An 11,639-nucleotide genomic window follows, 5' to 3' on the forward strand; every position below is an offset into this window, starting at 1 on the left:
AGGGGGTTTGGCAGGAGCTGACAGTCAGTGAGGCAATGATCATCTCTCCCTCCATCCAGGACTTCAACCACCCCACGTGCTTGGGTCTTGAGAAGTACAGCAGGAGCTGCCTTCCTGCTGGGCCAGTGCAGGCTGGGCTGACAGTCCTGGCTACTGCTGCCAGTGCTGTGCTCTATTCCTTACACAAGTAATTTCTACCTCATCCAAACCAACAGTTCCCTTTGTTTCATCATGCTCTCAGCAAACTACGATAGACAATTCTCTGGTTAAAATAAAGATCCCCTCACCTTTATCCAGCACTGCAAGCCTCCTTTCTTCCTAACACTGACAGCCGTATAACCAGGAGCTCCATATGTGATGTGAGGAAAAGAATTAACTTCAGAACATGAAAAGTAAGCATCTAGTATTTCTTCAGCTAGTCTTCCTGCCACGCTTCTTCTACCCCAGGCAAGAACTGCTGTGCTACTTAACAAGCACCCCCTCCCAGCATTGCCTCTGCTAAAAGCTTTTTCTGTGGTGCACTGAACTCTGCTAGAGACATTCCAGAGGCATCATTACATCTAATCTCTGTCCAGACAGATTAAAAAAATGATGAAAGAGACCAGAGGTGTTGGAATTCATCCAGCACCATTGGCTCTGCTTACTATTTGATCTCACAGCAAGGCAGCACAACGAGGCTGTCAAGCTACAGTCAAAACTGATCATGAATTTTGGTCTGTGGTTTAGCTAGGACGTGCTGCTGAAATTCCTAGACATGAAATCAAATGCAGTCAAAACGCCCCACAGCTTCCAGCAAGCAAGGCATTATTTGGGCTTGCCAAAGAAAGGATGAGGCCAGCTTCTATGCTTATTTTCCCCAATAATTGGTCTATGCCTGATCCTAGCACTCTCCCTGATCACCCCTCCACAAAACCTACAAACACACTGATGCTAACCAAGGCCTCATTACAATATATTTCTACAACCTTCCATAACTGCACTCATGCTAGAGTCATTTAAGGTAGGTGAGGAGTTCATGGGACCAATATCCTTTTATTTATTACATGACTACAGTAGTTCTAGGCAGTGCACTGGCACAGCACAGACTCCTCAAAATACTGTTTTAGGCTCTTTTTAGACAAGGTTCAGGCCTTTCAAGAAACTAAAGAGGAATGTCCTGGGTCCCAAAAGATCTTCAAAGGTCCAGAGAGTATATATTTGGTCTCCAACAGATAAGGGAAACCATTATCCATTAAAGAAATAGCTCTAGTAATATTTTTTAAAGCCTCTCATTTTTCCACTAGCTTTTAGTAATAAAATGGACTGAGAAATAGTAACAGTCTTTTACAGAGATCTTGGATGAAAACTCCTTTGAAGCAAGTGCTAAACAGAGATTATTTTCAGACAGGTCTACACCAAATGTAGACAAGAATATCCATCTAAAAATACCCCCCTGAGCTCCTTTTTTATAAAGGAGGACTGGAGATAAATCAAAGTACTACAAGAAATAACTAAAGACCATGGAAAGCTGAGAAATTACAAGGCAATTTTCCAGGAAGGAGGAAAGCAACAGTGCCATCATTGGTTGGGAACACTTACTTCCCCAGCCTGATTGCATACTCCTTCAGTGCAAACACATTGTCAGCAAACACAATTATTTTATCATTCCGTCGCTCGTGAAACTTAATCAGGAACTGGCAGGCTCTGAACTTGTTTGGGTTCATGGTGTACAGCAGAATCCTCTTCTTTGTTTTGATAGCTACGTATTCTCTATAAAATTCAGGTGACATTGGGCACCAAACCTAGAATCAGAAAAGATACACAAGAAGACACCTGTTATTTTTTATTTGATTCCAATGGGAATTGAAAAGCTACTGGGGGAGTGATGATGCATTTTAACTTTCTGTAGAGGGCAACCCACAGATTGTAACACAGTAATTTCTATAAAAAAACAAAAGCTACTGGTTGGGGTAGTCTCAAGAACTGCCAGACTCTGTTTAACCTTGATAATATTCCAGCCTTCCAAAATGCAAGAGCAGTGCAGACACCTCTCTTGGCTGTGGGGAATAAGTCATGTTGACTAGAGATGCTACTTCTCAACAACATGTCAAGAAAATCCAAACAAATGTGCAACGCAATTGTGCAAACATGAGACTTGTTATTTACCAGCTATCAATGTTGCTGGTTTTGATTCTTTGCTTTTGGTAGCATCATCCAATGCTACTTCAAAACACTGGCCTAAAGAAAATAAACTTGCAGAATTTTCACATCATTCAGAACAAAGGCAGCCCATGCTTCATTTCTCAGCATCTGAAGGGCAGTTCAGGGACTGAAATGAAATATAATCTCACGGCAGAATTAACCTAAGTGTCTAAACAGTCAAGTTTGAATCTGCAGACTGGTTACTATCCCTTAAACTTACTTATTTCTAGATGCTCTTCACTTGCTTTCTATTACTTAAAAATAGTTGTGAGGTGTTTTCCTTCTACAACCTCCAGTTTACATGAAGTTCAAAAGGAGAACAGCTGAACTGTAGCTGCACCTTTTATTCCAGTACCAAATGTAGGAAGAATTGCTTGAAACTAGCAAGACAGGTTTAAGCAAAACACCCAAGAACAACCAACAACAAAACACCAGTAAACAATAAAAAAACCCTAACAAAAAAGAGAAAACAACAATCCAGGAAAAATGCAAGAGACAGTTAAGTTATGAAACTCCACCATAGCAAGTTGTAACTACTACAAGTTTACTTCCATTCAATGGGACTCCAGAAAAGTTCCAAGAGAAGAAACCCCACTGAAACGACATAGAGCTCATAAATGACTGAGGTCTTGGAGACGTATCAGAAGTAACAGATATGTCATACCCTGTTTGTATACTCCTCCCTAACTATGTCAAGTTGACCATTCTCAGAGACAATATATGAAGGTAGACTTTTAGTCTGACCCAGAAAGGTTACTTGAATGTTCTAATGTGTCTGTGTGACAGGTTTCCACTTCTCAAATACCAGATTTTTCTCTCATCCATATGCTGGAAATAACAGAGGTCACACCATTATATTGGAAAGAAATATTAAGATCCAGTCCAAATTTTTTAAATTTTCACCATCATGCATTTAGGCTGGAAATAAGCAGGTCTGGTCTTGTTTTGTTTGTTTTGTTTTTTTTTACTTTCTACTGTCCTTCATTTTAAGAGTCACATAAATTTTCCTCAAATGACTATGGAGTGTCTAACAGTCAAGGTCTCTAAAAAGCAGCTTCCATCCTATTGCTTGATGTTACCCTCATCATAACATGATAATACACTAGGACACAGAACTGAGCTTAAGACTTGAAGTCATGTCAGAGAACAGGAATGTCAACTGCACTGAACTAGCTCTACAATTCTGCACTGTTCACTTTTCCAAATGCTGATGTCACTCTGAAGAACACATGGCTACTGGATTTGCCCCATGTTCATATTGGCCAGCAACAGCTGAGAAGTCATAAGGGCATCTGTTTTACCCCAGTTAAATACTTACAATTTAATACATCTTCCTTAAAAAAATAAATTATAAGCATACTAAATAAACACTAGTAGTACCAAAAAGCAGAGCATCACCTCAGCACACTGGACTTTAGCAATGTAGCCACTGTTCTGCAGCTCCATCCAGTTGGCTTCATAGAGCTTTGGTCCAATCAGGAAGTTCAGGTCAACAATTTTATCATCTTCTCTGACCAGGGTAGCAGTCAGCCCCAGTTTACAATGAGCTTGTACAATAGTGAGCACACGTCTGAACATTTTTGCTAAGAAATGCAAGACAAATTTTCTGTTTACTTTCCTGAATGGATTTAGAAGACAAATACTGCATCTTAAAAAACACTTTCATCAACTCCTGAACACAAAGCAAGCACAGCATTGGGAAATTTTCCCTCATTCCACACAGAATTCAAACAAAACTGTGTTAGAGCAAAACTTCACATGGATTGCAGCTTTAGTTTACATCTTCAGTGTACTCTGAAAATCCCAGTAAATCTTCTGGCATCTTCATAATTTCCCATTTCCCAAGAGAACAGTAAAATATTCAGAGGTTACATGACTTGTTTTAGGTTATACAGTATTTCATAGAGAGCTATGACACAAGGACTCTTGTCTGACAGCCACATTCAGGACTTTGGTATATAGCAGAAATACTCATATTTAGTATTGATAGAAATCACAGAGGAGATTCCATACCTTAATTTTTAGGAAACTAAGAAAGAACAAAAGTGCAGGAAGAGTGGCAGCAACATGCTACTTAATTGAAATAGCAGTTAACCCTCAAGGTCTACTTCTGAAATCTATCATTTCTGTAGACACCAAATTATATTCAAATGAAATAATAAAACCAAGCTAGAACAGTTAACAGAATCCTGGGTTGTATTTTTTGCCAGGATTATTTCATTTTAATATGACATTATTGCTTCCTAATAGCATAGATCTCAACTACACAGTAATTTCAAATACAACAGCTATTTCTGGACAGTAATCACTATGGTTACCCAGATTTTATGCAGTAGAAATAGGTACTAAAAGCTAGCCTACATTGCCACTACCTCTAAAAAGAAATGATGGCAGATTATTTCCTCTCCTGTTCAAATCTGTCTACAGCAAAATTATACAAATGTAATTCAGGTGTCTTAGAGCACTTTACCAACCTACACAGAAGGAGAGGGAGGGCACTTGCATTTTACAGTCATTACAGAAAACAGTGTTTAATGTGAAGGGTTTTGGAAAACCAATGGTTAGCTCATCTCTGTAGAATCAGAGGGGGAAAAAAAAAGGAAAAAATAAAATAGAACAACCTAGTTTATTTCAAAACTCTATGCCACGGGCTTACTCACTACATTAATAATAAGAAAGACAATAAAACCTTAGCACTTCTTAAAGAGCAGAGTAACATTGACACTGTATATAACACGAAACATTTGCACACTGTCTCCTTACCAGGGATAGTATGTACTTCATCAAGTATCATAAGGCCCCACTCTTGACTTTTAAGCCATTCCATTACTCTTTCTGCTTCCCAGGATCTTTTTGTCGTGTGTCCCAACATGGAGTACGTGCTGATAGCAACAGAACAGCCAATGGGCTTGTCTTTGGCGTCAGAAGTGAACCGACATATCTGACTGTCATCAATGGTGGACCACATCTTGAACTGGGCTTTCCACTGCTCTACAGACACTGCAGAATTGCCAAGGACCAGGCACCGCTTGCGGACAGTACAGGCAGCTGTCACCCCAACTAGAGACTTGCCAGCACCTGCAGAGGAAGAAGAGTGATGTTCATTGGTTATCTCTTGGATATCACTGGAGTGGAAGGGGAAAAAAGAAACAACGGAAGGGCAAAGGAAAACTGTGAGAGGATAGGAAACGATGGAAGGGCAAATCTTCACTGTTTCTTTACTAGTCTTAAAGAAATGGAGTATTAATTTCTAAAAAACAACTGGATTTTCTACTGGACACATTCCTGTATTTTCTAAGAAAATCATTGCAAGCAATAGCTTTAACAGTTATAAGCAATCATATTAACACATTCTTAATTTCAAAAGTAGGTTAAATTCTACGTGGCTACAGAAAGCTTCTCCCTAGAGGTGACCCATCCCGCCATTCTATCAGCTATGCTCCTTCCCCTTTGTCCTTAAATCTTTCCATTCCTCCTTCACGCATCTTCCAGCATCCTTTATGCACTCTCTCAGGCCCTCACCCCATCTCCTGTCTGCCTCCTCCACTCCTAAGACCAAGGGCACTGCCACACTACCACCTGTTCTCTCCCTTTTTCATTGCTTCCTATAGGTTGTCCCAATCTGCACATTCTTCACTTCTTTCTCAAGCTCCCTTGCCCAGAACTTGTGTGTGCAAGCTCTTTTCTACCTTGCAGCCTCCTCTAAGCCATATTTGTACTCTAAGTTCCCAATAGTGCCACCCAAGCAACAAATGATTCCAATGCCAAGAGTTTTATATTTCACTAGAAGATTAGCAGAGCTGACTTAAAGGGAACAGTCAAAGCATAAACGGTAACTGGAAGCTACCACAACCACAAACCAGTTCTTCAGTCACTACAGGGTTATGGACAGCACCCTTGAGCAAGATGCCTGACAGCTCTACCAAGCAGGGTCTCCCTCACCAGAGCCTCACCACTCACTTGTTCAAACCAACAGGGCTCTGCACACGGGTACCCCAAACAATCCTTACTACTGTTTGAAATCTAGACATCTGTCATGTTTAAAAGTTACTTTACTACAGGAGAATAAAGAACAAAACCCCTAAACATCAACACAGAAACCTACCACATGGCAAGACAATTACACCAGATCTGGCTCGCCCATTTCCAAACATTTTCCTTAGGCTTTTCTCTTGATAGGGCCTGAGAACAGCTGTAGGTTTCAGATCTATGTTAATATCAGGATTCACAGAATCATTTCTGAAATCATATTCTGCCAGCAAGGGGTATTCCAAGTGGATGCAACGTTTCTGAAGTTCTTCAATCATCTCCTGAAGAGAAAGCAAAGGCACAGATGGTATATTCTCTGCATCTACACAAATTCTTCCTTTCCCCACCCCCCCAGACAACCAGATTATATAGTACCATGTGAAGTTACATAGATCTTTTATGCTTATGAAGCCAGCAAAAGTTAAAGTTTTTTTCCAAAAACTTTATTTGTGACACCCTCTACCCACCTCAAACATTTTAAATAACAGTCCACATGAGAGGGCTATTTAGACAGATGGAAGAACACGAGGCATTAATCTCAGATGTGTTGCCTTTCTGGCAGTGACTAAACTACACTGTAATGTCCTGCAACAAAGAGCTCAGTAAGAGACATAAAAGATTCCATGTGTTACACAGAAGGACCTAGCAAAGCTGCACATTTGTTATCCTGGAAAATCTTCATACCCTGGTAATGCAGTTACTGCATCACAACAACAGGTTGATTCAATAACCAAGAGGTTTTGTTCAGGTTTTTAAAGTAAATTCTACTAAGTTCTCTTTTTAAAATATTTATTTTGCCCAGGAAGGCATCACTATAATCACCGAGTCGAAAAAGAACTTTGAGAAATTTTACAAAAGCTCTCTGAAGGTTGAGCAAAGACTGTGCTCCAACCTCCAGCTACCTATTTTCAAGCTTTGAAATTGGAACAACCAAGAGCTCCTTCTGCAAACATGAATCTCAAAACAAAACCAGAAAAAAACTCCAAACAGATAAACAAAAAAAGAATTGTGTCTTGCAGAAAGAGAAGGAACAATACCCAGTCTGACACCCTTTCTACTGAAAAGGAAAATCCTCAGATTTTGGAAGGTAACAGGAAAGAAATGTTACTGATTTCCAATGACCTTCCCTATCAAACACAGAGCCACAGAACTTTAAGCTCTCATGTTTATTTGCAAGTCCTGGGAACACCGCTCAAAGCTACAAATGCAGAGACTAAAACACTTGTACCTGTTTGACTTCAAAAGATACTGTCTGCGTTTCCTCCTCTTCCTCCTCATCTTTATCCATCTGTTCATAAAACTCAAATAAGTCAGCTGGGACATCTGGCTTATTCTGGGCATCTGTTCCCTGCGACGTTGATGGACCAAAGCCTCCTTCATTGGATTTGGAAATCTGAAATAGATGGACAGGAATTTTCACCAAGGGTTTCATTAGAGACACACTTCCCCAGTTTGGCATCATTAAAAAGGCAGAGATCTTTGCTGACAAAACCAAAAGCAACTCCTTACACAACAAGCCATAACCACTCCAAACAACAGTTAATCTAATGTTAATTCCATCCTTTGAAAACATGCCCAAACATACCGCAGATTTACTTGTGAAGGTCTCTGTAATGAGCTCCGTTTCTTCACCCTCAGCATTTCTCAAGCGACAGTCTTTAATAACATGGTCCTGCAGAAGCTGCTGAATGACATCAGGGTGAGTACTTTCCACAAAATACCTAAAATTAAAGAACAAAGAACAACATTTTTATGAACTAATCCACTGCATAACTTACAAGAAGAGAGGCGTGGATGCTTAAAATCTATAGCTATCCCAGATGCATTCTCAAGTATCCCATTTTGGGGGTGGTAACTCTAAAAGATGTCTCATATCAAAAGCAGCATGTACTTTGCGGTTACCTGTCTCACTTAAATGATCTCTCTCACAAATTACATGAGTGGGAAAACTCCACTAGAACTGGCTGGGGAGAGCTCTCACATATGTGTCTTATATGTGACATGTGACACAAGTCAGGTGTTTTGGAGGCTGAATTGAGTCTGTGAAAACACTCCATGTGGTGCTTTTCAGCCCTGCCCATAGGACCAAAAAAGCCCAAAAGACAAAACCCCAGGAACTGCAAAACACAGACCATCTAAAAATTAAAATCAGTGCATCCTGAAATGGTTTCTCTCCCTGCAGATGCATCAATATTGACACTGGTTGGAGGTCACAGATAAAATGGGAGTCAAGAGAAGACTAATTTTCCCCTGCCATAGGAGATATTTTTTCTCAGAGACACCTAGGAAGAGGACAAAAGCCTGTGAAGAATATTAGTGTTAATTTTATCCAAAGCAGCAGCACAAAAGGAGCATTAGATGGCAGTCCCAGGTTTATCTGTGGCTGTCTGACAACAGAGAACTTTGCAAAAGAAATAAAAAGGAGACAAAGAAAACAAAGGCAAGGTGCAGACAGGCTTCAGGTTTCTGCTGTCTCCTTCCCTTACCCCTCCCTGCTACCCAATCATAGATTTGGATAAAACTGGTGACCTCTCAAGGTCCATTCCAACCTTATCTCTTATGTTTAAAACACATTAGAGTCAACTCAGGATCAAGCAGATCTCACACAAGCACACAACTTTTGTCAGTGGATTTTTTTATCCTTTCTGAATAATGGATTACAAATAAGCATACAAAAGACTGAAGGAAGGCTTTAGAAAACCTGTCCAATTGGACTCATGTAAATTCGGAAGGAATGAATAAAACAATTATTTAAAAGCCACAAGGACTGTTGCCAGTCCAAGCAATAAAGGAACAAGCTAGAGCATCAAATTTGCAACCTACTTTTAAAAATGTAATGATAACCACGAGTAGCTCAGGACAGCTAAACTGAACTAATTGACTAATGTATTAAACACTTCAAACAACTAAAAAGGGATCTTGCAATGACAGATGCTACAGTCGGCTGGGATCTGTAAGACAACAGCTACGGAGACCATTCCGTTATGCACAGCTGTGCATTTGGAAGCCTCTCTCTTCCACACTAGTTAAAGAAGCAGCCACTTACCTGTTATGTTTCAGTACCAGCTTCACCTTCCCATAGCTGACAGTACACAGCTACAAAAGAACAAGAGCAGTCATTAGGAACATGCAAAAGAGCCATCTGACATCTGGGACCAAAGGCTGCGATGCAGTTTAAGTTTCTGTAGGGAAGCATGGAATTGTCACCTGCAATGCTGTCACACTTCTGGAACAAACCTGAAAAGGTATTTTCAGAAGATGCACACATCATCTCCTGCAGGAGATGAGTCACAGACATTCAATTTTTGTGTCCAGTTCCCATCTTCTTCCACGGCTGCAAGAACACTCTTGCAGGATAAGGTAGGCTATGTTTTATAGCACCCAGCTACTCCAGACTGCTTCCCAAATTCATAGTATTCTTACAGAGCAAATCCAAGGAAACTTTCCTACTGGCTAAAAGTGTGCACAGAGACACTCCAGCATACCTATTTTTTTATTACTTTTTTAAAAAAAGGTGTAAGCCACACAGGATATATTGTGTGCAGGAAAAAAACCCCGAAACAGAAAGTCTCTGTTCTCTGGACACAGAGACAGAACACAGCAAGACGATAAAAACAATGAACAGTTCAAAAAAACCCTAACCCAACTAAGCAGAGGAAAGGCTTTCACCAGTAGCAGTAGATATATTTCCCACACAAATAAAAGCCTTACCTTGATAAATTGAATTATTCCCTCCGGGACACCAGTCTTGCTGAGCTTTTGTAAGTACTCGGTGATGTCGCTGGTCTGCAGCCCCACGCTGACAGCGGCGTACAGCGAGTAGGCCGTCAGCTTGTACTCGTGGATGTGGGTGGGTCTGCACACAGGCTCAGCAATGGCAATCAGGAAATCCTGAGCATACTTGTACACTGGAGAGAAAGCTTCCAGAAAAATATGGCCATCAGGAGCCTGCAGAAATAAAAAGGAATGCTGAAGGTGTAACGGTGTTAGTTGAGAAGGAGAAGGGATTTGCAATAAGGCAGTCACTGTGATACAAAGGTACTGCAAGATTTAGGTGGTAATGCATCCCTGGGTTTCAAAAAAAGTACCTGGCCTAACAACAGTTACATGAAAAAGAAGGAAGTAACTTTAGAAACCAAGAACCAACTAAAAAAAACCACAACAAACCACAAAACTAATGTAAATTTGGCATATATTAACTAACATATTATACCATAGCCAGTCTTCTCTATCATGGTGTTGAAGCACTTTAAAAAAGGAAGACAACTTTACACAGGAACACAAACACTAGGAAGAGACATGGAAGGAGACAAAGGAACACACAACTTTTGTCTTCTGAAAGGGTCAAGACATTTGTCCATATCCTTTCTATGGCTCTAAGAAAGAATAAACCACACCCAGATCAATTCAGCTTTACCAGACTGACATCTTGGGGTCTTTTTTCTTTTTGAATGCTAAGCCAGATGCTTGAGCAGATGCAAACTTCCAGCCCTATTCCCCTGAAACAAAACTCCTTACTCATTTTACACAGAGTGAAAGAGAGATGAGAGATGAGAGTTGCTTGTGTCACTGCTTTCAGTAACAGATGCCCTGTGGATGCTGACAGGCCAACCTACTCTTCCCTGTATGCTTGTACTTCCAGCTGTGCTATATCCTGGACAGGTTTGTCAACATCTGTTCCAGGCCAGAGAAAACAAAGGGTACCAGTTTCAGAAGAAGACACCAGCCTATCTTAAGGCTGCTTCATGTCAAAATACAAACCTGGTTGCTGTGCCACTGCAACAACAGATCCTACTTCTGTCACTAGCAAAGGCTATCACCTCCACATGGAAGTTTACCTCCCTCCCACAGACAACTGGGCTGGGGCACTAGCTGGGGCACTCCACTGCCTCATCTGATCAATATCCCACCCACAAAAAGGGACCCCGACAGTGAGAGGGTCTTCGAGGAGGCTGCTATATTGGCAGCAACTCACTTGGGCTTCCCAAAGGCCCCCAGGCAGCGAGGAGGCATCATCTCAGGTGGCCTCACACTGCTCACAGCCGACTGTCCTGCACAGGCACCGACTGTCCGAGACTGGCCCACCCAACCAGAACCCAAGCAAACCTGGCTGGGGCTGAGCTACCAGGGCCACCCCAGGAGCAGCAGGCTCCCTCCACCCGCACACAAACCCCGGTGCCTCCCTGTGGCTGCGGAGCGCGCTCGGCTGGACGCTCTGTGGCGCAGCCCTGGCTTCTTTTTGGGGACAAAACCCCCCAGAGCCAACACGCCCGCGCCACTTTCCCTGACAGAACCGATGTACAAGGGCCGGGCGCGCACAGCCGGGCCTGCAGCCCGTGTCACCCCCGCAGCCATGTCACCCTGCAGCCCGCGTCACCCCCCAGCAGCCGTGTCACCACCGCAGCCCGTGTCAGCGCTGCAGCCCCCGT

The 11,639-nt window shown here is 41.7% G+C and overlaps 1 protein-coding gene across 1 annotated transcript in view; it reads right to left on the bottom strand.

The window, feature by feature from the left end:
- Positions 1 to 11,639, bottom strand: part of ERCC3 (excision repair cross-complementation group 3) — a 21,029-nt gene that overhangs the window by 7,824 nt on the left and 1,566 nt on the right. Inside the window, exons 2-9 of the mRNA XM_009996235.1 lie at positions 9,922 to 10,158; positions 9,257 to 9,306; positions 7,796 to 7,931; positions 7,439 to 7,603; positions 6,287 to 6,491; positions 4,945 to 5,259; positions 3,580 to 3,764; positions 1,579 to 1,781 (exon numbers count right to left, since the gene is read on the bottom strand). Coding sequence (XP_009994537.1) covers positions 1,579 to 1,781; positions 3,580 to 3,764; positions 4,945 to 5,259; positions 6,287 to 6,491; positions 7,439 to 7,603; positions 7,796 to 7,931; positions 9,257 to 9,306; positions 9,922 to 10,158 — 1,496 coding nt within the window. The remainder of the gene's footprint in view (positions 1 to 1,578; positions 1,782 to 3,579; positions 3,765 to 4,944; positions 5,260 to 6,286; positions 6,492 to 7,438; positions 7,604 to 7,795; positions 7,932 to 9,256; positions 9,307 to 9,921; positions 10,159 to 11,639) is intronic.

The sequence above is a fragment of the Chaetura pelagica genome, unplaced genomic scaffold (assembly GCF_000747805.2).
Source record: "Chaetura pelagica isolate M959 unplaced genomic scaffold, ChaPel_1.0 scaffold3, whole genome shotgun sequence".
NCBI lineage: Eukaryota > Metazoa > Chordata > Aves > Apodiformes > Apodidae > Chaetura > Chaetura pelagica.